Source organism: Euleptes europaea, chromosome 8 (assembly GCF_029931775.1).
Source record: "Euleptes europaea isolate rEulEur1 chromosome 8, rEulEur1.hap1, whole genome shotgun sequence".
NCBI classification, from domain to species: Eukaryota; Metazoa; Chordata; class Lepidosauria; order Squamata; family Sphaerodactylidae; genus Euleptes; species Euleptes europaea.
This window is the reverse complement of record NC_079319.1, coordinates 10,594,145-10,619,383: the sequence shown is the minus strand read 5'-3', so window position 1 is coordinate 10,619,383 and position 25,239 is coordinate 10,594,145. Positions and strand designations below refer to the sequence as shown.

At 47.1% G+C, this 25,239-nt stretch overlaps 1 protein-coding gene across 1 annotated transcript in view; it reads right to left on the bottom strand.

The window, feature by feature from the left end:
* KCNQ3 (potassium voltage-gated channel subfamily Q member 3) overlaps window positions 1–25,239 on the bottom strand; it is a 147,524-nt gene that overhangs the window by 21,722 nt on the left and 100,563 nt on the right. The window contains exons 2-8 of the mRNA XM_056854658.1: window positions 12,659–12,749; window positions 10,116–10,242; window positions 8,172–8,344; window positions 7,504–7,656; window positions 5,454–5,564; window positions 3,570–3,665; window positions 566–660 (exon numbers count right to left, since the gene is read on the bottom strand). Coding sequence (XP_056710636.1) covers window positions 566–660; window positions 3,570–3,665; window positions 5,454–5,564; window positions 7,504–7,656; window positions 8,172–8,344; window positions 10,116–10,242; window positions 12,659–12,749 — 846 coding nt within the window. The remainder of the gene's footprint in view (window positions 1–565; window positions 661–3,569; window positions 3,666–5,453; window positions 5,565–7,503; window positions 7,657–8,171; window positions 8,345–10,115; window positions 10,243–12,658; window positions 12,750–25,239) is intronic.

Genomic DNA, 25,239 nt, shown 5'->3' with positions numbered 1-25,239 from the left:
CGTTTGCTTCCCCAGAGCCCCTTACAGACCAAAATTAGAAGAGCTAGTTTTTATATGCCAACTTTCTCTATCTACCTTTTTAAGGAGACTCAAACTGGCTTACAATTGCCTTCCTTCTCCTACAACAGGCACTGTGTGAGGTAGGTGAGGCTGAGAGAGTTAGGAGAGAACTGTGGCTGGCCCAAGGTCACCCAGCAGGCTTCAGGTGGAGGAGCGGGAAATCGAACCCAGTTCTCCAGATCAGAGTCCGGCGCTCTTAACCCCTATGCCATGGTGGCTCTGGGGATAGTCTTCCCTATGTGCCATTTCCCCTATTGGAAATTCCCCATCTCCAATTCATTTTAGCCCTTGTCAGGCACAAATTCAGTACCCCATATCACACCTGGCTTTTCCCACCACCAGACTTAAATCAGCTGAGGGGGTTGACCTCCAGCCCTCCCAGCCTCTCCATCCTTCTTTGGCAAAGCTGACTCACCTCCCATCTCCTCTTTCTCACGTTCTACTTGGATAAGAGGGAGTGATTGAGCTATATGAAGCGGGGGACTTCTCCGGGCAGGAGACTTGCCTGAAATATGGGAATGATACGATTGATTCATAAAACCTCCAAGTGGCAACGAGGTCCAGCCTGTTAGGATTTGTAGCGTAGTACCTCCAGGCAGCCTAAGGGACAGAAGAGAAGTGACATGGATCAGTAGGGAAAGGGGAGGTTTGATTTTGCCAGACCTTCAAGCAAAAGCAGTGGGGTTCACTCTTATCTGTAGACTTCCATCCAAATTGCAAAAACAAAATAAAGGTGCTCAATGTGATTGGATCTAGATTGGGATGGACCAGGCTAGCCCGATCTCATCAGATCTCGGAAGCTAAGCAGGGCTGTCACTGGTTAGTAGTAGGGTTGCCAGCTCCGGGTTGGAATATACCTGGAGATTTTGGGGGTGGAGTCTGAGGAAGGCAGGTTTTGGGGAGGGGAGGGACTTCAGTGGGGTATAATGCCATAGAGTCCACCTTCCAAAGTGGCCATTTTCTCCAGGGGAACTGATCTCTGTCACCTGGAGATCAGTTGTCATCCCAGTGAGTACAGGGATGGGAGACCACCAGGGTTGCTACGTTGAGGAAGGCAATGGTGGAAACAACCCCTTTACATGAAATATCCAAGAGAAGGAATCTAGGCTAGAACTCTTCTCTCCCCCCCCCCTTTATTTACAATTTGTCCAACTGAATACAATCCAACAATAACACATTAGAATTGGCAGTAATAAAATCTGGAAAATGCAATACAATAACACATAAATAAAAGTTATAGCTTGTATGTTATTTACTGTAAAGCTCTTGGAGCAAATGAAATAGGTCAGATTTTTGCAAGAGACAAAATAAACAAATCAGCACAAAGAATATGAAAAGCACTGACTAGTGCACTGAAAAGAACTAAGACGTCTATTGTCTGGCATCTGAAGCCGTTGGCTTGCACTAACCACTGGCCTATTAATTCAGGATCAACTCCTAGATGAGCTATTTTTCCTAGAAACAGCCTGGCATTCAATATATTTATAACGTATTGATAAAACTACCATAATCACTGACAAAACAAAACATTATTATAGAGAGACAATTAACATCTGACCCCTCCCACCATACCTTACCTTGGCACGTCAGGCTCCTCTAGAACTGCTCTTTTTGACACGCCAGGGCCCTTCTTTCCATGTATTGCACTCATGATGTGATTTAGGCCCCCAGAGACAGGCCTAACCATCGAGCACTCTCTTCTTTTCCAGAGACAGAGCTGAACCGCTCTGCCGCACTACCAGGCACAGCTACCCTTCCCTCTGTCTGCCCTGTTTCCTGAGCCAAACCTGAGCTCTCCCTGCTCTTTCCCAGAGGCAGAACTCTGCTCCTCTCTCCTGCGTTCCCTCCAACATCTCATCCTCCTTCTCGAAGGGGACTGGATGCTGGAGCAGCACTCCCACAGGCCCATCTGAGTGAATGATTTCTCCTTCCGGGGCAGGACAGCCTCCTGTCCATCACAGGGCCCCAGACGCACGTCTGAATCATGGTCCTTACGGCAGACCCAGACAGGGGTATGTAATGCAGGGGTGTCGAACTCAATTGTTACGAGGGCCAGATATGACATTCGCGTCACTTGGTTGGGCCAGGCCACGCCTCGCCAGCCCAGATAGAGAGTGTGTGTGTGTGTGTGTGGGGTGGCTGCCTTATCTGGCTCGCGGGCCTTATGTTTGACACCACAGATATAATGTATTGTTAGGCATGAAGTGCTACATCAGGGATGTCAAACATAAGGCCCGTGGGCCACATCCGGCCCGTTGCGAGCTCTTATCCGGCCCGCGAGCCAGTCGAGGCAGACCACCCCCCTGCTCCCGATCTGGGCTGGCAAGCCTGCTGCAGGCTCTTCAGCTGGGGCAGCTCCCCCTCTCCCAAGGTGTCAATTATCAAAGACCGTTAAGCAAAAGAAAATACTGTAAGAGTGTTATTGTTTTAAGTGTGTTTGTATTTTAAATTAAAAAATAATATCGTTAATTGGCTTTGCCTGTGTATAAAGTTTGCATCTCCGGTACCTGGCATTAAATTTTATGGTACACATAGCCCAGCCCAACCAAAGGATGTTTATGTCATATCTGGCCCTCATAACAAATGAGTTCGACACCCCTGTCCTACATCTTGTAACCTGGCTCCACCATGAGCTATCCATGGTCCTGACCTCTTGCTGACAGCCAGGGACTCCTGTGTTTTTTCAGCATGCTCCTACAGGTTTTGACCTCTGACAGGAGACCTGTTTGCCACCAAAGAGGGAGCCATCAAAGACTGAGGGGCGGGGGGGAAAGGGTCTTTCCATTAGCAGGAAGCCTGCCTGCCCTGACCCCTCCTGTCATGTTAGAATTCAAATGCGTCCATTCATACACACAGCGCCAGGGTCGCCTTAACATGGAGGAAATTCACATGAAGGCGCCTTATACTGAATCAGACCATTGGCACATGGACAGTATTATCTACACTGACTGGCAGAAACTGTCCAGATGCTCAGGCTGGAGTCTTTCACATCACCTACTGCCTACTCATTTTAACCCGAGACACTGGGGATTGAACCTGGGACCTTCTGCATGCAAAGCTGAGGCTCTTCCACTGAGCCACGGCCCCTCCCCTAAATTCTCTGCCTCTGATCCTGGGAGTTCCATACAAAGGGAGAATGTCAGTGTCGGAAGGGCAATGGGCCCTGGCAGGTTTAAGGCCCTCGGTAAGTGCCTAGCCGTTCCCCCTCTGGAATTGATCCAGCATAAATCATTACTTCAACAGCAACAGTGTGGCTGATTAAGGTTGCCACCCCAAGCACTAAGTCTTTAGAAAGAAATGCCTTTCATTAAATTTTCTTTAAACGAGGAAGGGTTTGGGGTGTTCTGCTGAAGCATTTAATGAACGAACTCTCTTTGAACACAGAGACAGCTCCCCTAGGGTTGTTCCGCCAAGGAGTTGGTTCCGCCGAGGAGTTATCCTATGGATTTCAAAGGATCTTAGATCAAGAGTCCTTCCAAACATGCGAAGAAGCAGCAGGGAGCCCAAACCTGGATGAGTTCTGCAGCCGGCTTTCTTCTCTTCTCAAAGTGCTTCTGGCGATGCTGTTCCTGCACTTTCAAAGCCAGGCCCGAACCCAAAATGCCCTGCAAGCAAAAAGGAGCAATTGGGAATATCCAGACAAGGGCCAATGCAAGATGATTTGTAGATAGGCAGAGGGTTGCGGTTTGGATGAAAGGAAAAGCTCCTCCCATCCAGCAGGGGTCAGGCCTTGTGCTGGGTGAGGAAGAAGAAGAAGAGTTGGTTTTTATATGCCGACTTTCTGCCACTTAAGGGAGACTCAAACCGGCTTACGATCACCTTCCCTTCCCCTCCCCACAACAGACACCCTGTGAGGGAGGTGGGGCTGAGAGAGCTGTGACTAGCCCAAGGGCACCCAGCTGGCTTCATGTGCAGGAGTGGGGAAACCAATCCAATTCACCAGATTAGCCTCCATCGCTCATGTGGAGGAGTGAGGAATCAAACCCGGTTCTCCAGCTCAGATGCCACTGCTCCAAACCACTGCTCTCAACCACTACACTACTCTTAACCACTAACCAAGAAGACACATTAAGACTTGGCCCAATCATGGTGCCCTTCCGGCTTCTGGAAAGTCACAGCCCTGTGACTCCCACCAGTGAGGTAGACCTAGGTGAAGTTCATGGAGGTCTGCTATGATTTAATATTTGTACACTGTACCTTATAGTTTCTACCTTTCCTCTAGCTTCAGTCACAACTGGAATTTCCCTTTCCACAGACAAGCGTGTCTTCCATAATATTTTAACACAATCCAGAGGATTTGTTTGGCAACAGATTCATAAAAGACGGAGGGAGCTATTTTCTTCACACAACAAACACGTGAATCCACCTTCTACTAAAGGAGGGCCGTTGGTCAATCACAGTCTGTACTGTCTACTCTGACTGGCAGAGGCTCTCCAGGGTCTCAGGCTGAGGTCTTTCACATCACCTACTTCCCTGGTCCTTTTAACTGGAGATGTTAGGGATTGAACCTGGGACCTTCTGCATGCAAAGCAGATTCTCTACCACTGAGCCACAGCCCCACCCCATGCGCAGTTAACCATGCCATGTGACCCTTTTGTGTCAAACTTCACCGGGCTTTGTACCAAGAATTAGATAATGTTAATGGAGGACTGTTCTATCTATAGCTATGACAGAAGATGAAGAAGAGTTGGTTTTCATATGCCAACTTTCTCTACCACTTAAGGGAGACTCAGACTGGCTTACAATCCCCTTCCCTTCCCTACCCACAACAGACACCCTGTGAGGTAGGTGAGGCTGAGAGAGCTCTAAGAGAACTGTGGCTATCCCAAGGTTACCCAGCTGGCTTCACGTGTAGGAATGGGGAAACCAAGCCGGTTCACCAGATTAGCTCCACTGCTCATGTGGAGGAGTGGGGAATCAAACCCGGTTCTTCAGATTAGAGTCCACCGCTCCAAACCACTGCTCTTAACCACTACACCCCGCTGGCTCTCCATGTTAATGGGGCTTCCATGTTTAGTGGCAGTATACCTTTAAGTAAAAGACACCACAGTCACTTGTTGGTCATCATCTTGCCGTGCTTCCCGAGGCAACTGGCTGAACTCCGAAGGGCTCAGAGAGCAACACATGCAAGGTCATCACATTTTCATAACTCCTACCTGAGAGAGGAATCCTAAGCACGTCTACTCTAAATCTTACACAGGTCTATTCCAGGGGGCTTACTTCCACAAAAAGTGTTCTTAGGATTGCATGGTACAAAATACTAATTGCCCGACAGCCACTCTGTGAGCTTTATGGCTGAGCCGAGTCTTGGACATGGCATTCCCTACCCCGATGCCTCACATTCCAACCGCTCCACCCAACCAGCCCTCGTGAGGCTCCCCCACAGGACTTACGGCTGGAAGAGCGAAAAACGAGACTCCGATGAGAGAGAAGGTGGCTGCTATCAGGCGTCCTTCCCATGTTTTGGGGGTCTTGTCCCCATAGCCGATGGTTGCGAGTGTAATCTGGGGGAGAACGTTTGGAACAGTCTGTAAGAAAGGCAACCCCAACAGGCAACGAGAAGGACATCTTGTGCAGGCGCATTTCCACTCCCACGTCCCCGTCCTTTATTATATTTATGTAGTCAGATATAGGGTTACCGGCTCTGGGTTGGGAAATACCTGGAGATTTTGGGGGTGGGGTTTGGGGAGGGCTGGGTTTGGGGAGGGGAGGGACCTCAGCAGGGTACCATGCCATACAGTCCATCCTCCAAAGCATCCAGAGATCTGTCTGTAGCTCAGTAGTAGTTCCAGATTTCCAGCCCCACCTGGAGGATGGCAACCCCCGTGCAAGCCCCCCTGCCCCCTCTGTTCCAAGACAAATGGAGGGTGCTCTGGCACACCGAGCTCCTTACCCCTGCTCCCCCGTACCTCACTTAATGAAATCTGGGAATAGATACTGTTACAATTAATCATTATTAATGTCCTATCCTGATAGCGAGCTAGTTATCCGTGTGGTTGTTTTATTTAAGCCTTCCAGTGGAGGGGGGGAGACATGGGTCATTCATACATGGGAGTTTTGCCTGAGGTTCGTTGCTGGCCTGACTAGGGTTGCGAGGTCCCTCTTCGCCATCGGCGGGAGGTTTTGGGGGCAGAGCTGGGGGAGGGCAGGGTTTGGGGAGGGGAGGGACTTCAATGCCATAGAGTCCAATTGCCAAAGCAGCCATTTTCTCCAGGGGAGCTGATCTATATCGGCTGGAGATCAGTTGTACTAGAAGGCTCTCCAGCTACTACCTGGAGGTTGGCAATCCTAGGCTGGACCCACACTTTCCTGTTGGGAATCTCTGCACCAGCAGCCTCCAAGCTCAAATCAAGTCCCGTCCCCTTAAATGCTGTTTTGTAATTGCAATGCTCACTGTGAGAGAAGATTCTCCCCCCCTCAAAAAAAACCCAATTGCCACATAAAAAAGTATTTTAAGAACAATAAACAAAAAAAACGGAGCAATCTGAAAGAAGGGCGGGGGGAGAAACCCAAGCCTCCATTTTAAAACGCCTTTCTTTTGTTCAGAAAGAGCTCCGAATATCTTGTAACGGCAGCGAGAGTGGTATTGGCATCACTTTGGAAAACAGATAAGATCCCAAACATACAAACATGGATAGACAAATCTCTAGAATACATAACGATGGCACAATTAATGGAACATATGAAAGACAACACACAAGATAAAAATCAAGAGATATGGAAATCGTTTTATGAATATATAAAAATCACCAGATAAAATGATCTAAATAACTCAAGTCATTAGCTAGATAAGAACAGTCACATGTTAGATGGCAATAATATGGAACAATATACTACCCCTAATAGAGGGGTAGATATTCTTAAATGTTAACAAATGATATATAATCAATATTACTTTCCCATTCCCTTTTTCTTTTCCTGTATACCCAATTAATAATGGAAAAATAAAAATAAAAATTGGGGGGGGGAAAAGAGCTCCGAGGAAGCAGGAAGTATTTGAATCCCCGCCTCTTTACCAGCTGCTTTATGATTGGCTGTGAGAGAAGCCAATCTTTTTGCGGGACGGTTTTGCCATCTGCACGGAGATTCCAGCTGGGCTGAGCTCAGGTTAGAGGGAAAAGGCGGATTAACAGAGGAACGGGAAGACCTGGACATTGCGAGGGCTGGCAGCGAAGTCATTTCGAATGGACGGAGAGCTCGTGCAGAGCCCCAAGGAACAACCGAGTCAGACCGGGAGCCGAACGTGAGTCCAAGTGCCCGTGCATAAATGACCATGGTGGCCACAGAAGGTTGAGGCAAGGGACGTGCAGGGAAACTTCTGTGTGGCTGCGTCGTCGCTACTGCAAAAGGCCTCTGCCTTCAGAGCAGCGATGAGAGCTATTCAGAGAAGCATCCCCGCGAGGAAGTGTCCCGGTCTGGGCTAAAGGGGCTGCGGATACTGACCAGTCCCCACCACAGAGCGTCGGCGTAGGTTTCAAACTCCTTCGTCTCCTTCCCCTCTGCGTTTTTCTCCAGCACGTCCTTCTCCACCAGGTACACCAGGAACGAGGAGAGGATGAGAGTCAGGAACCCAATGTACCAGGCCGTGATGAGTTCCTAAGAATGAAAGAGGTCGCCGTTAACAGAAGCAAAGCACCCGGATCCGTCTTTAGTCAGGTCCTCCAAAACATCACCAGAGGGGCAGAAAGCGAAGAGCCAAACTACATGTTACAGGTTGGACCTGTGGCCGCCGATGCTATTTTAGAGATGTTTTTGGTGATTTAAAAACATGCTTCAAGGGTAGGGTTGCCTGGTCACCCCTGGCCACCAGCAGGGGTTGGGGTGGTAGGGTGGCCAGATCCAGGTTGGGAAATTCCTGGTCTTACAAAACCCTGTGCTCTCCTGTGCACACAGAAGGTGATGAGATCGCATCACAGACCAGCCCGAAACAGCCTCAGCAACGCGGTTCCAAGTTCAAGGTTCGAAGACCATCACAATCAGAACAGCAACACTGTTTTCAGTGTTTACTTATGTCTAGCTTGGCAGCGTGTCATTTTGTGACCCCCAAAGCCCTTTGCGGCGGCATTTTTCCGACCTCTGTGCTCTCCCCTGGCCTCCCCACCCTCACATACTTTGCTGTGCGCGCAGATGGCCGAGCCCAAGAGCTTCCAGGTGCCGCCTCTCCTGTCCATGCGAAGCATCCGGAGGATCTGAAGGAAACGGAGGCTCCTGAGGGACGTCGCCAGGACATTGCCTTGGTTCCCGACGGCCACCACCGGCACGGAGGCGATCAGCACAAAGATATCTGTGAAGCACAGAGAAGATCTCAAAGGTCCTCTGAAACCTGAATGGTAGTTAAGTACAGGAGGGGGAAGAGCTTATATTCTTTTGTTCTGAGCATGTTCTGATTCTCATTACCCTATTTTGTTTCATGGTTTATTAAAGAATGCTGATTATGCTTGGTAATTAGCAGCGAATTCCAGGCTGAAGAGCCCTGCATATTTTTTTATTTCTTCATGTGAGCTGTCATTCCAGACGTCACTCCAGACATCACTGCGAAGCCCACACATACCTGCTTCGCATTTCTTAAGAGCCCCTTTAACGCGACCTTTTGTATTTGCTCCGCCCCTGCATCGAAGCATTCACTGAAGGAAGCATGCAGAATCCCAGCCATGGCTTAGCTATGCAAACGACCATTGCTAATGGCTATGCAAACAAAGGAGTAGGCAAGAGGGGGGTGGAATTTGTTCGACTTCCTCCTCTTGCATCAGGACTGTGAATAGTCATTTTAAAGGTCAGATTTAAAAAATCAGCATTGAGCAAGGAGCAGAATCGACCCTGCATAAATGGCTCAAGAGTTGGTTTTTATACCCCACTTTTTCTGATATTTGCTTGCTTCTCCTCCCAAACACCTTTCTCCAAAGCAAAGAGCCCGTCCTCGTTTTCTTCGACCACACTGCAGCAACAGGTGCATTAGATGACTCCAGATTACCATGGGGTCTTCAGAGAGTGACCTTTTAGAAATAGCTGCCTCTGGCATAACAGGATGTTTGGCATGGAACTTCTGGGCATTTCATAGAATCATAGAGTTGGAAGGGACCAACAGGGTCATCTAGTCCAACCCTCTGCCCAATGCAGGAAATTAACAACTACCTCCCCCCACATCCCCAGTGACCCCAACCCTCCCCCCGCCATGCAAGATCCCACAATCAAAGCATTCCCGACAGATGGCCATCTAGCCTCTGCTTAAAGACCTCCAAAGACGGGGACTCCACCACCCTCCGAGGCAGTGCATTCCACCGTCGAACAGCCCTCACCGTCAGAAAGTTCTTCCTAATGTTTAGGTGGAATCGCTTTTCTATTAGTTTAAATCCATTACTCTGTGTCCTAGTCTCTGGAGCAACAGAGAACAAGCTAGTTCCCTCATTTAAACATGGCTATCATGTCTCCCCTCAACCTTCTCTTCTCCAAACTAAACAAACCCAACTCCCTAAGTCTCTCCTCGCCTGAAACTCTATGTTAATGTTTTGTAATTGGCTCCCCTGTAGCCATTTTGTGATTGGTCCCACCTTCCAATAGCAGCCATTTTGTGGTGGCACTCGCTACCCTTTCTCTAAATTCCTTAAGTTCCCACTTGCTTAACAAGATTGGGGACCTCAACTGAACATGTACTATAAGCCATAAAGTAGTATTTGAATTCAGGACAATCATGCCCAGAGTCAAACTAAACGATCCCCAAATGTGTCGTGTTCATATCGGGGCTTCCTGCTATGGTGGCAGGGTTCCCCCTAGCAGCAGTGGGAATTTTTTTTAAAGGCAGCCTTATATGTGCTGTGATGTTACTTCTGGGGGAAACCTAGAAGTGATGTCGGGAAGCTCTAGGAATCACCAAAAAAACCTCTATGGTTAACATACAGTTTCAGGCGATTCCTAGAGCTACCCAACATTATTTCCAGGTTTCCCCCAGAAGTGACATTATGACCCACATGACATCCCGCCCCTCCATGTCCCTGCCCCAGTCAAGGCATGGCAACCCTTTGCTCATTATCACCCACATTTCAAACATTTGCGCTTACCCAACATACACAAAGGTTTCCGGGCAAACTTCAGCCTCCCTCTCCATCCTTTGTACCGACAGCAGCATCCAGCAGCCCAGATCCTCAAGGCAAATTCCGCGCCAAAGACGAAAATGGCAAAGGTTTCCTACGCAGGATGGGGAAACAATCCAAGGGGGTTGTGTTAACCAGACTGCAATTATTCTAAGGTTCTGAAAGGGATTCTTGAAACAAGCAGCCGGCTGTGTACTGACCACAGCAATATCCTAAATCTCCATCAGGGATCAGGCACTGGCAGAATAGGGGTCATAGAATCATAGAGTTGGAAGGGACCACCAGGATCATCTAGTCCAACCCCCTGCACATGGCAGGAAATTCACAGAAGATGGCCAAGATGCCCTCCCTCTCATGATCTGCCTAAGGTCATAGAATCAGCATGGCTGACAGATGGCCATCTAGCCTCTGCTTAAAAACCTCCAGGGAAGGAGAGCTCACCACCTCCCGAAGAAGCCTGTTCCACCGAGGAACCACTCTAACTGTTAGAAAAGTCTTCCTAATGCCTAGACAGAAACTCTTTTGATTTCATTTAAACCCACTGGTTCTGGTCCAGCCTTCTAGGGTCACAGAAAACAACTCGGCACCCTCCTCTATACGACAGCCCTTCAAGTACTCGAAGATGGTTATCATATCCCCTCTCAGTCTACTCCTCTTCAGGCTAAACATACCCAGCTCCTTCAAGCCCGACCTGCAGGGACTTCCTGTCTGGTCCCCGACAAGACCCTGGTTACCAACAATCCACTTCCCCCCAGTCACACCTTATCCATCTCAGCAGTTTTCCCTTGAACCTACACACTAGTGAGGCATTAGGGGGGGAAATTAACTAAAAGCTCCCATGACCTCAATGTACCAATTCATAGAGAAGGCTGCCCATTACATCTAGGGCTGTTGATTCGGTTCGCCCCGAACCGAAAAACCGCCAAATTTCCCCCGATTCAGCGGTTTTTCATTTGGGAGGAACCGAACTAAAAAAAAGGCGGGAAACGGGGGAGCCGAATTCGCCGACTTCGGGGGTTCGGCTAATAAATTCGGCAAATTCGGGGTCCCCCCCGCGCGCCTTCAGGGAAACCCCCTGAAGGCGCGGGGGTGGGGGGAACAGATCTCCGCCTAACAGCTGTTAGGCGCAGATCTGTTTAAAGGGCCATCCACGCGCCTTCACGGGGCTTCCCTGAAGACATGCGGGGGGCCCTTTAAACAGATCTATACCTCCCAGCCGGGAGGCAGAGATCTGTTCCAAATGGGAGTCCCGGGAAGGTGGTCGGGGGGTCTGGAAATCCCTCCGCGCAGCCAAAGCTGGCTGGGCAGAGGGGTTTCCTGACCCCCACCCCTCCCGCCGGGACTCTGGGGAAGGGGGTGGGGTGGTTGTCAAGTCCCTCTGCCCAGCCAAAGCTGCCTGGGCAGAGGGGTTTCCAGACCCCCGCCCCTCCTGCCGGGACTCTGGGGAAGGGGGTGGGGTGGTTGTCAAGCCCCTCTGCCCAGCCAGATCTTTGGAATAAATATTTAACCTATATTTTGGTTATGTCCTTTGGCTTTTGGGGGTTTCAAGTCTAAATCTGAGTGCCTTATTGTTTTGTGGGTCCACCTACTAAAACCCCAAACTTTTCCTCTGTGTAAGTTCTCCCCCTGCAGAGCCTCCTACCTTGCAGGGTGGGCAGAGGGGTTTCCAGACCCCCGCCCCTCCTGCCGGGACTCTGGGGAAGGGGGTAGGGAGGTTGTCAAGCCCCTCTTCCCAGCCAGATCTTTGGAATAAATATTTAACCTATATTTTGGTTATGTCCTTTGGCTTTTGGGGGTTTCAAGTCTAAATCTGAGTGCCTTATTGTTTTGTGGGTCCACCTACTAAAACCCCAAACTTTTCCTCTGTGTAAGTTCTCCCCCTGCAGAGCCTCCTACCTTGCAGGGTGAGTGTTACGCACCAATTTGGTATCAGCAGGCAGAGGTTGCCCTTATCCTCTGCCTGGGGCTAAACTGATTGAATAAGGGCTGGTGGCAGCTTGCCCGCTGAGTGCAGGAGCTTCCTGTGCTCAGTGTTTTGGTTAGAAGTAACTTTGGGACCACCTTTAAAGAGGACTGCCCAGCGGAGGCAGGGCGGCCTTCCTCTACAAGGTCTCTGTTACTCTCTAAAAGGAAATCTTTCCAGATGTCAGAACAAAAGTTGCCTCTAATTTTAATTCAGAACAAAGGTGCCTCTGGTTTCAGGGATTCAGGGATACAATGGCAGAGATACAAGCCAAGTGCTCTCAGACGCTATGGGGAGGGGCTGTGGCTCAGTGGTAGAGCATCTGTTTGGCATGCACAAGGTGTCACGTTCAATCCCCAGCACGTCCAGTTAAAGGGACCGGGCAGTACATAATGCAAAAGACCTCTAGACCTCTACCTCAGACCTTAACAAGTTGCTGCCGGTCTTAGTAGACAATGCTGATATTGATGGACCTAAAAAAGTCTGATTCAGTATAAGGCAGCTTCACGTATTCCATAATATGAAGACCAAATCCTACTGTACTTACCAAGAGTAACAACCAATTTCCAGATACCGTTTCATAGTCCTTGAAAGTTGTCAGGACAGCTAAAATCAAGCATCCCAGGACAATCAGAAACCTGGAATGAGATAAGGAGGAAAATGGAATCTCAGTAGACGTTCCTTCCACGGTCAAGATCCTCAAGATTGTTTATCAGGCAGAATAGTAGGATGGGTTTCCCAGGGTGCATCTGGCAATGAATGAATTACTATATATTTATTTATTAAAACATTTATACCCTGCCTTTCCTCATGGTTAGGGTTACCAACCACTAGGTACTGGCTGGAGATCTATATGACAACTGATCTCCAGCCAATAGAGATCAGTTCACCTGGAGAAAATGGCCGCTTTGGCAATTGAACTCTAGGGCATGAGCCCTTCCCCAAACCCCGCCCTCCTCATGCACCACCTCAAAACCTCCCACCAGTGGCAAAGAGGGACCTGGAAACCCTACTTCCCACCCATTGCTGGAACTAGGGTTGCCAACTTCCAGGTACTGGTCAAATACAATAAGCACCTGTACTGTATAGTAAGTAATGCTAAAGAAAAGACAGCACGTAGCTCTGTTTGCAAATGTATCAAAACAGTGTATTACAATAAAGTGAAGACAATAGTGAAGTGCAAACAGAAACTTAACCACAACTAAACATTAATTCTATATACACACAATATTGGTAACTCTTCTTAGTGAGTCCAAACAAAGACTTTTAAAACATTATTAACATAAACAAAGACTTTTAAAGGTTACACTATATAGAAGGTCTTAAAAAATGTCTGAAAAGACTGAGTTGCGTCTTGGCGCTTTCAAAAGGAAAAAAATCCCGTTGTTTTTTTTTATAAGATGTTTGATGTTATAGATGAGATGGAAACGTCTTCCGGAGTTTGTAAACGTTTTTCGCGGGGTTCCGCTTCTTCAGCCTGTAATAATGACGTTCATAGGCGCCGCAAGTTGGGCTGCTTCTTTTCCTTCCAAGGTTTTCTTAGTGACTTCCAGGTACTAGCTGGAGATCCCCTGCTATTGCAACTAATCTCCAGACAGCAGAGATCAGTTCGCCTGGAGAAAATGGCCGCTTTGGCCATTGGAACCTGTAGCAATGAAGTCCCTCCCCTCCCCAAACCACACCCTCCTCAGGCTCTGCCTCCAAAACCTCCCGCCGGTGGCAAAGAGGGACCTGGCAACCTTATTGATAGAATTTGGAATTTCTGATCTGCCAAATTTGGAAGCTAGCCTGCTGTATTGTGCCAATAGGGGACAGCAGCTGAATTTCTTCCTCATCCCACCACCTGATCTGGGTCTTGTTGGCTGGTAGGAATTTTGCACAGCCTTGAGATGCCCACACCCGAGGGAAATCGGCAGCATGCCGGCAAAGGTTAGGAAATCCTGGGACACCTCCTCATCTATACCCTAGACAAGTTAGAGGAAGTAGTCTGATCTGACCACAGGGAGGCAGCACATCTCCAGCTAAGGAAGAGAGGAGGCACTTTGGGGGCTCTGTGCAGGAGGAAGAAAGAAACACAGAAGTACCAAGAATAGCAGAAATCTAGTAAAAGTGCAAAGACAGTTCTCAGCTCCCATCCCACTGGGATGTAGAAATATTAGGTGTGATGCATTATGAAATGCCTCTGAGAGAGCAGGTTTGCAGCTCAACCGACCTCCTCTGGATTCATTTATTTTCATTTTTAAACAAGAACGGTGATAACTCTTAACATAAGATCATACGAACATAAAAAAGGCCATGCTGGATCAGAACAAGGTCCATCAAGTCCAGCAGTCCGTTCACACAGTGGCCAACCAGGGGCCTCTAGGAAGCCCACAAACAAGATGACTGCAGCAGCACCGTCCTGCCTGTGCTCCACAGCACCTAATATATTCGGCATGCTCTTTTGATCCTGGAGAAAATAGGTATGCATCATGACTAGCATCCATTTTTACTAGTAGCCATGAATACTCCTCTCTTCCATGAACATGTCCACTCCCCTCTTAAAGTCTTCCAAGTTGGCAACCATCACCACATCCTGGGGCAGGGAGTCCCACAATTTAACTATGTGTAGTGTGAAGAAATACTTCCTTTTTATCTTTTATCTGTTTTGAATCTGTCACCCTCCAGCTTCAGCAGACGACCCCCACGTTCTAGTATTATGAGAGAGGGAGAAAAGCTTCTCCCTGTCCACTCTCTCCAAACCATGCATAATTTCATAGGCCTCCATCATGTCTCCCCTTAACTGCCTTCTTTCCTCAATGGGCTATAATGCCATAGAGTTCACTCTCCAAAAAGCCAACATGGCCTGTCCTTCTCTGGCTAAATTCCACAAAACAACCTCTTCAGTCTGTCTCTCTCAATCTGGAACCTGTTTTCAGTCCCTTAGTTACCAACTTCACTTATCACTGGGCTGGTTCAGACATGCATGAAGTGAAGACCTGCATGTGTGAAGGGCACACCTGTCAACCACTCCCAACAGAGATATACTGGATTGGGTCCACCCAGCTTTTTCATTCAATCTCACCCATACTCGATTCGTAATATTTATTTAACATTTTTTTGAGTGATAGGGTGCTTTCACACATCCTAAATAATGCACTTTCAGTTTACTTTCAATGCACTTTAATGACCGTCTGCAACTGGATTTTGCTGTTTGACACAGGCTGATAATGCACGGCTGTTTTGTCTTGCGATTATCCCTGGAATGTAGTGAATCTCCCTTGTCCAAACGCACAGATGTCTCCCTCTCGCAGGACCAACCCACTCCCTTGCGAGACTCTCCCGGGTTTTCCCATCCCACTGTTTTTCCAATTTAAACTGAAGTAGCGCTGCAACTCTGAGTGCTTGCGCATGCGTTTCAGCACGAGTCGACCGTACTTTCTTGCGCAGCCCTTCTTAACCCCCCGCACCCAGGCTCTTTCCTCCCCGCTGCCTTCGCCGCACAATTCCAGCCACCGTCATCCACTTCCAGAGAGAGCTGGGGGGGGGGGTATTAAGCTGCCTGCCTCTCTCGCACGCAAGAGCAGCAGCACCACCCAAAATGGAGGTGTAAATGGAGTGAATGGAGGCAGACAGCCAACAACTCTCCCTTCGCCCATTTTCCAACTCAAACCAGTCCTCTTGCTGAGAAGCCTCCGTCGCCCTGGCCCCACAACCGCCTTACACCTCCAGTGTGAGAACCGGGTTTGATTCCCCACTCCTTCACATGAGCAGCAGACTCTAATCTGGTGGTTGGTTTCCCTACTCCACACAAAGCCAGCTGGGTGACCTTGGGCTAGTCACAGCTCTCTCAGCCTCACCTACCTCACAGGGTGTCTGTTGTGGGGCTGGGGGTAGGAGGTAGATGGAGGAGCGCGTTTTTTATATGCCAACTTTCTCTACCACTTAAGGAAGAATCAGACCAGCTTACAATCACCTTCCCTTCCCCTCCCCACAACAGACACCCAGGAAGGTAGGTGGGGTTGAGAGAGCTCTAAAAGACCTGTGACTAGCCCAAGGTCGCCCAGCTGGCTTCATGCATAGGAGTGGGGAAACCAACCCACTTCACCAGATTAGCGTCCGCCGCTCACGTGGAGGAGTGGGGAATCAAACCCGGTTCCCCAGATTAAAGTCCACTGCTCCAAACCACCACTCTTAACCACTACACCACGCTGGCAGTCAAAGCAGACAAATCATGCCCTTCTCCAAGGTGAACTTTGGTTTTGGAAGGCACTGCTCCTTCACGCCATCGAAACTCTGATTTAAAACTCGAGCATCAACTGCACAGTGTCTTGTACCCGTTTTTGTTTTTAAAGCCATTTCCATTTTATTTGCCGCAAGCAATTAATCAGCATCAGTAAAAAGTCAGGGCACCCACCCGTAAACAAGCAATATTTTACAGGAAGTTGGAAGCGGAAATCTTTGTAGGAGGCTATCGGTCTTCTCCAGAGCTGCTTTGATTATATTCCCGAACGATTTCGCCAACAATGGTTTCCGACATGACAAACGACGCTTCCATTCAACTCAAATGGCATGTTAATATCTCAAACTGTGTTGTCCCTGTTTAAACTTGACATTTCCAAATGCAGGGAGCTTTATCAGACTTCCAGCAGAGAGTATGATTAAAGCATGGCAGGCTGCTTTATTGCGGTCCTACCCAGAGTTGCACCCTTCTAAACCCAATGACTTCAACGGACATAGAAAGATGTTAACTCTGCTAAGGATGGCACTACTTGTTTGACGGTCTTAAATTTCCACTACATCAAGTCTGCCAGCTTCGACGGAAAGTGGAGATGGGAATGCTGAGAAACACGGAAGGAATAAAGATAACTGCTTAATATAATAGACTGGAAACTGTCAAAGAGGTTATCCAAAATGGTCCAATTTTGTACTATTGAAAGATCGCCCCTAATTTGTTCAGCCCTATTTTACCTTTTTATTTAAATACAAATGTGAAAACATAGCAGCACTCACTTCGTTCTCAAGCGCCAACGTCCAGGGTTTCACTTTTATTTTAACATCACCTTGCAACGGGATCACCAGGAGGTTTTGGGAGGTCACAGAAGGCTAACAATTGAATTTTCAATAGCAGGGGAAGAAGAAGAGGAGTTGGTTTTTATATGCCGACTTTCTCTACTGCTTAAGGGAGACTCAAACCAGCTTACAATAATCTTCCCTTCCCCTCCCCACAACAGACACCCTGTGAGGTAGGTGAGGCTGAGAGAGCTGTGACTAGCCCAAGGTCACCCAGCAGGCTTCGTGTGGAGGAGTGGGGAAACCAACCACCAGATTAGAGTCCGCTGCTCATGTGAAGGAGTGGGGAATCAAACCTGGTTCTCCAGATCAGAGTCCACCGCTCCAAACCACCGCTCTTAACCTCTACACCACGCTGGCTCCCACTCACCAACAAATCCCCCACTGAAAAAAGCCAACACCAATTGTAAAGCATTCTCATTGGCTATATATAATTAATAGTACTACCCCCCCCAAATTAATATATGTAAAGTCACCAAGGTCGTCAACACTGGGAAAGCCATTAATAATCTTTAGCCCATTTCTTAACCCTAATAGTAGAAGCCTCTTCCCCACAGAATTTGCCATCTTACCCACAGATGAATTAACACAGCATCAATTGTTGGCTCCATTCAGACGTAATATGAAAACAGTGGTGGAGGGGCTGTGGCTCAGTGGTACAGCATCTGCTTGGCATGCAGAAGCTCCCAGGTTCAATCCCCGGCATCTCCAGTTAAAGGGACTAGGCAATACGTGATGTGAAAGACCTCAGCCTGAGACCCTGTAGAGCAGCTGCTGGTCTGAGTAGACAGTACTGACCTCGATGGGTCAAGGGTCTGATTCAGTAGAAGGCAGCTTCATGTGTTCATGTGATCAATGGTTTAACCAAAACAAATATGAAAGCTAGATTGGAGTCCAGCAGTACCTTAGAGATCAACAAAAAAAATTGTCAGGTATCTGATTAAGGGAGCTTTGACACGCAAAAGAGCAAACCCCGAACATCTGGTTGGTTTCTAAGGTGTTAGTTAACTGGACTCAAATCAAGCTGTTCAGCTGCAGATCGACACAGCTACCCTCTGAATTGAAATTAAGTGTATCCACTGAGTTTTACAGAACTTGCATGGGATGGTGGAGTGAATACAGGAAAATAAGAAGAGCCCTGCTGAATCAGAGAAGTGGTCCATCTAGTCCAGCATCCGGTCTCACACAGTGGCCAACCAGTTCCTCTGGTGGTTCAACAACAGGGCATAGAAGCTAAGGCCTTCCCCTGATGCTTCCTCCTGGCACTGGTATCCAGAGGTTTACTGCCTCTGATGTGGAGGTTCCATTTAGTGACCATAGCTAGTAGTAGTACTAGAGTTGCCAACCTCCAGGTACTAGCTGGAGATCCCCTGCTAACAACTGATCTTCAGCTGTTAGAGATCAGTCCCCCGGGGGGAAATGGCCACTTTGACCATTGGATTCTATGGCACTGAAGTCCTCCTCTCCCCAAACCCCGCCCTCCTCAAGCCCCGCCCCAAAAACCTCCCACAAAGAGGGACCTGGCAAAGAGGGACCTGGCAACCCTAAGTAGTATTCTCCTCCATGAATCTATCCAGTCCCCTTATTTCGGTGTATGGTGATGTGTGGGGTTGCCACACCGCTCAGGGTTTAAATAGTAAGATGGTTGGGAATCTTTGCATTTCTCAGCCCTTGGTTTTTTTCAAAGGTCGCATTGGAAGAAGGTCGGAGGGATACCGAATCACACAACTCGGAACATCGAGTTGAGCAATGCATTCTGAATCATCTGCCATCAGGAGGAAACAGCTCATTCTCTGTCCCCTTGCCACGTTGTAGAGGGAATGACAATTGCCATATGGGGTTTGGATCACCAGAAAGAAAAAGAAAAAAGATAAAGGGGCCCGACTACCATCAAGTCACAAAGCACAGAATGATGTCCTCCACTCCAAAATACTATATATTTTATACATCCCAGAGATGTCCTTATTGCTGCTATTTTTGTTGGGGAAATCCCCACGAGAATGCCAGTCCTCATGAGAATGGAGAAAAGTGGGGAAACATTCTCAGATTTTATTACAGGCTTGGACGGGGAAGATGCTCTGGGTGGAATTTCACAATGTGTGTGTGTGTGTGGGAGGGGGGGAGGGATTTCCCAGTCAGAACAATCCCTGCAGTCCAATTACACACACAAAAAAAACCCTACAAACAGCACAAGCCATCAAAACTGAAATCAGGATATAAGAAGAAGAGTTGGTTATTATACCCTGCCTTTCTCTACATTTAAGGAGTCTCAAAGCGGCTTACAATCGCCTTCCCTTCCCCTCCCCACAACAGGCACCTTGTAAGGTAGGTGGGTACAGTTCCCAGGTTGGAGATTTTTGGGGTGGAGCCTGAGGAAGGCGGGCTTTGGAGAGGGGAGGGACTTCAATGCCATAGAGTCCAGTTGCCGAAGCGGCCATTTTCCCCACTCCTCCACATGAAGCCTGCTGGATGACCTTGGGCTAGTCACAGTTCTCTCAGAACTCTCTCAGCCCCACCTACCTCACAAGGTGATTGTTGTGGGGAGAGGAAGAGAAGGAGATTGTAAGCCAGTTTGAGACTCCTTAAAGGTAGAGAAAATCAGGGTATAAAAACCAACTCTATTTCTTCTTCTTTTTCTGTTGAATCAAACCATTGGTCAGTCCAGGTCTGCCTTGACCACTGTGACCACTGTGACTGACCAAAGTCTCAGGCCGAGGTCTTTCACATCATCTACTATCTGATCCTTTTAACTGGAGATGCTGGAGATTGAACCTATATGAAACAGATGTTGGACAACTTATTTCCCCCCACACAAAAAGTGCCTTAGTATATGGCAATATGTCACACCATTAGCCTATCAAGGTCAGTACATATGAAACTGCCTCATACTTTGGTCCATCAAGGTCAGTAAAGTCTACTCAGACTGGCAGTGGTTCTCCAGCATCTCAGGAAGAGAAAGGTCTTTCACATTACCTAAAAACTGATCCTTTTAACAGGAGGTGGTGAGGACTGAACCCAGGAACATCTGTATGCCAAAGCAGATGCTCTACCACTGAGCAACGACCCTTCTCCAGAGTATTTACTCTGATTGGGAGAAGGTGTCCAAGAGGTCTCAGGTGGACTCCTTTCAACACCACATCCTACCTGACCCTTTTAACTGCAGATGACAGGGACTGAATCTAGGATCTTTGGTGTGCAAGAGTTGGGTTGTTTTTTTTTTAAGAAGAGTTGTTTTTTTATATAGTGACTTTCTCTACCACTTAAGGGAGACTCAAACTGGCTTACATTCATCTTCCCTTCCCCTCCCCACAACAGACACCCTGTGAGGTAGGTGAGGCTGAGAGAGTGTGACTTGCCCAAGGTTACCTGGCTGGCTTCATGTGGGGGAGTGGGGAAACCAACCCAGTTCACCCGATTAGAGTTTGCCGCTCATGTGGAGGAGTGGGGGAATCAAACCCGGTTCTCCAGATCAGAGTCCACCGCTCCGAGCCACTGCTCTTAACCACTACACCATGCTGGCTCTCTGTGGATGCTCTACCACTGAGGCACGCCCCCTCCTCAAACCATGCCCCCTTCCTCTTCTAAGTTAAGTATGAAGTTAAGTATGAATAAAATGATTTAAAGCAATACTATGATGAAAATATTATAATACTAAAATACTCTAAAACTCTAGAGTCTGATATCCTAATACCATTTCCATTTATTTACTAGCTCCTTTGACCAAACCCGGTTCTCCAGATCAGAGTCCACCGCTCCGAGCCACTGCTCTCAACCACTACACCATGCTGGCTCTCTGTGGATGCTCTACCACTGAGTCACGCCCCCTCCTCAAACCATGCCCCCTTCCTCTTCAGCTTTGCCTTTGCAGAATACATCTAAAGCAAGACCCACATAAGAACCTGAAGACCACAGTTTTTCATGATCTAACTGCCCTACTGCTAACATGTTGGGCTTCCACGGCAGATGAGTTTCTGTTAAAATGGTGTCTGGAAGTACGGACCGCCAGATTAGGTTTTGTGTCGGTGAAATGATGCTATTAAGTATGATACCGGATACCATTTTTACTCATAGAACCTTTTTGATTTATGCCACCACGGCTGCATGATTGATATATGCAGCTAAATGGAAGACAGTCGAGATACCAGACAAAAAAGTCTGGATAAAAAAGATGCTTGAATTGACCGAGATGGCGAAGCTTACAGCTTTGATAAATCAGAATGATAATGTAAAATTTTGGGGGGAATGGGAGGCTTGGAGAACTTACTGTGAAAATTATTTCTTAACGGGACCATTTAAAGGATACTCTTTGATTTAATCCCTTATTTATACTTCTATTAACTTTTATATTAGGTATTGAATTAATAATGTTGGACAGGATAAGAACAGGTTAATTAAAATTTGGGATTAGCTTCGTTAGCAACAGTTTATACAATTCATTTTTAGACGGAAGAGGGAGAGGGGGAAGTCATTTTATTGTTAAATTAGAGATATCCCTTGTTTGGTTTTTATCATTACTATTATATTGTTTTTGTTGATATATTAAATGAAGAAAATAAAAAAAATATTTTTTTAAAAAAAGGTTTTGTGTTGGAATCAGCTCTCGGCAAAAACATAAGCTGGTAATTACGAAAGCCCTTCAACTGTCTTCCCCTGCCCTCGAGATAATCGCCGCGCAGGGAAGCCGCGATGGATGCAACAGCCCTTCGGCATCCCAGCAACCCGCAACGCCAACTGAGTTCACGGGGGAGTTGAAGGGTTTGGATGGCCTCGGCACGTTGGTGAGCGAGCTCTTCGGAAGATAGCTGTCAGATCTTAAGGAAGGAACAAGATGTACCGCAGCTGAGACACAACAGTGGGTGTTTCTCGGTGGCTCAGTTTTAGCCCAATCTGTCAGGGTTTTTTTGTTACCATCATTCCTTCCACAGAGAACTCGCTCCTCGGAAGAAGGGAAGAGAAACGTCTCCTTTTAAAGGCGACGAACCGATATTTCTCTCCATCTCTCCAGCACATGTTTATCCTCTGAGATCATGGCTGTGCACATGGTTCTTTTCCACACGACACTAGTGTGGTGTAGAGGTAAAGCGTGTCAGACTAGTATCTGGAAGACCCAGGTTCGAATCCCCACTCATGCCATGGAAGCTCACTGGGTAACCTTGGGCCAGTCATACTCTCTCAGACTGACCTGCCTCACAGGGTTGTTGTGAGGAGAAAATGGAGGAAAGGCGAATGATGTGAGCCCTTTTGGGTCCCCACTGGGGAAAAAGCTGGGGTGTAAAAGAATTAATGAAATAAACAGATAAAAATCAACCTTGTTTTCTTAGCAACCCTGTGGGGTTGTTCAGCTGAGAGACTCACTGGCCTAAGATGACCAAGCGAGCTTCAAGGCAGAGTGGGTATCTGGGGACTGACATATCCAATTCGTGGATCTTTTTTTACGAGCTACTCGTGCGTTCTGCGGTTCAGACAATGGCTCAGTTCAGACGCCATGCAAAATTAGAGGTTAATTAAACTAACCACGGTAGCCCTGAGCTAGATGGCCCAGGCTAGCCTGATCTCATCAGATCTCAGAAGCTAAGCAGGGTCAGCCCTGGTTAGTACTTGTAGGGGAAACCACCAAGGAATACCAGGGTCGCTATGCACAGGCAGGCAATAGCAAACCACCTCTGTTAGTTTCTTGCCTTGAAAACCCTACGGGGTTGCCATAAGTCAGCTGGGACTTGCCAGCACTTTACACACACACACACATACACACAAGTCCACAATTAGTCCAATTGTCTGAATGTGGCCCCCTAGAGACTAGGGTTGCCAGGTCCCTCTTCGCAACTGGCAGGAGATTTTGGTGGCAAAGCCTGAGGAGGGTGGGGTTTGGGGAGGGGAGGGACTTCAGTACCATAGACTCCAATCGCCAAAGTGGCCAATTTCTCCAGGTGAACTGATCTCTATCAGCTGGAGATCAGTTGTAATAGCAGGAGATCTTCAGCTAGTACCTGGAGGTTAGAAATTCCAGAACAGCACATAGGCTCCAAATTCATTCAATATATAACAATTTAGTTTATTAAATTCATAAACCATGTATAGGAAATCTTACTCTAATTCTAATCTAATCTATTCTATATACAATTCATTCAAGTGTACATTCACCATGTACATAACAGGAAGCACAGATCCTGCTGAGTGCAACACAGACAACGTAATTAAACAATAATGAAAATATGCAAGAAGAGAGTCCCAAAAGAATATGCGCCCTCTAGATCCTGACTGCGTTTCGTAGAAGCCTTCTTCAGCTCATTAATATTTGTTGCTTAGTAGTCCAAGCATTTGCATGCTTAGTAGTCCAAGAATTTGTATTAGAACTTATATCCCGATAGGTGTCTTGATATTTTTTGATATTTAAGGCAAATTGCCAAAATCACCACATGCTATAAAAAAGGCATAAATTGTTAATGTATAAGCATTCTTAACATAAAGTATATATTATTTTAAAATAAATTATCTATTTTTATATCTATGTATCATATACATACTGTTTCTCCACAATTCAAACATTCCTTCCGACCTCAGAGGGTTCCAAAATGTAAGTCAATCAGTGGGTGTGGAATTCAGTTACCACGAGGTTTAAATAATAATGCTGGCAGTATAAGAAAATCCCTTACATTCAGTCTTAAAGTCAGAGTCATATTACAGAATCATATTACAGAAAACATGAGAGGTCAAATTCCGTGTTCAAGCCTCCCGGAGTCAGTGTTTTAAATAAAAAGATACATTTCATTTCGTATTGTAGCAAAATCTTTTGTATATTGAGATGTTCATTTGGGAACATCGCAATATACAAAAGATTTTGCTACAATACAAAATGAAATTTATCTTTTTATTTAAAACACTGACTCCGGGAGGCTTGAACACAGAATTTGACCTCTCATTTTTTCTGTAATATGATTCTGTAATATGACTCTGTGACTTTAAGACTGAATGTAAGGGATTTTCTTATACTGCCAGCATTGTTATTTAAACCTCATGGTAACTGAATTGTTAAGTTCTTTTTATTCATATTTAGAACAGAAAAAGGAATGGGGTAAACATACACAATACATACAGTAGTTGATAACATAGGGGAAGGGAAGGTCCAATCTGTCATTCATATAGTCTTGGTATTTAAACAATACAAATTCAAGATATTCATGCCTAAATAAAATCTTGTTTAATTCTATCCCTGATCTTTTGCCAGCTTGTGCTTATTTTTATTTAGTCCTTTCCATAAATTCCTCTAATTCCCTGGAGGTTTTTAAGCAGAGGCTAGATGGCCATCTGTCAGCAATGCTGATTCTATGACCTTAGGCAGATCATGAGAGGGAGGGCATCTTGGCCATCTTCTGGGCATGGAGTAGGGTCACTGGGAGTGTGGTGGGGGAGGTAGTTGTGAATTTCCTGCATTGTGCAGGGGGTTGGACTAGATGACCCTGGTGGTCCCTTCCAACTCTATGATTCTATGATCCAAGCCAATGCAAGTCTATGTGTCTGTTATGCTCAGGGGAAGTGTACATCCGCGGGAAAGCTTTTACTTCAGTATATCTTAAGGAATCGGCCCTGGGAGTACATCAAGTGAAGTGCACGAAGAAGTCGTTACGGGATGAACAACACAACATCTTCTATCTTTTTCCGTGATATCTCCAGCCACTGATCGTAAAAACGACTTCACTTTCTCTCCCCCCAGAGCCAGGGCAAGACACAAAATCTCAGCCTATGATTCATACCGATTACTCATCCTCCTTTCTCCAGGCCGTGGGCCGTGCTGTGATGTCACCCTTTCGAGGGCAGGGAAAATTAAATCAGCTTTTTCTCGGCATGACGTGATGGATGGCAATCTCGTAAGCGCCCGCTGAGGCAAGAAAATCTGATTTGTATTTCACGGGCTCCTGCACCATTTGCAGAGTTCTGGTCGTCTACAATTTTAAGTTCGGTAAACAAGTGCATGCCCCGACCTGAACAGCCCCAGGCTAGCCTGATCTCATCAGATCTCAGAAGCTAAACACGGTCGGCCCTGGCTTGTACTTGGATAGGAGACCACCAAGGAAGACC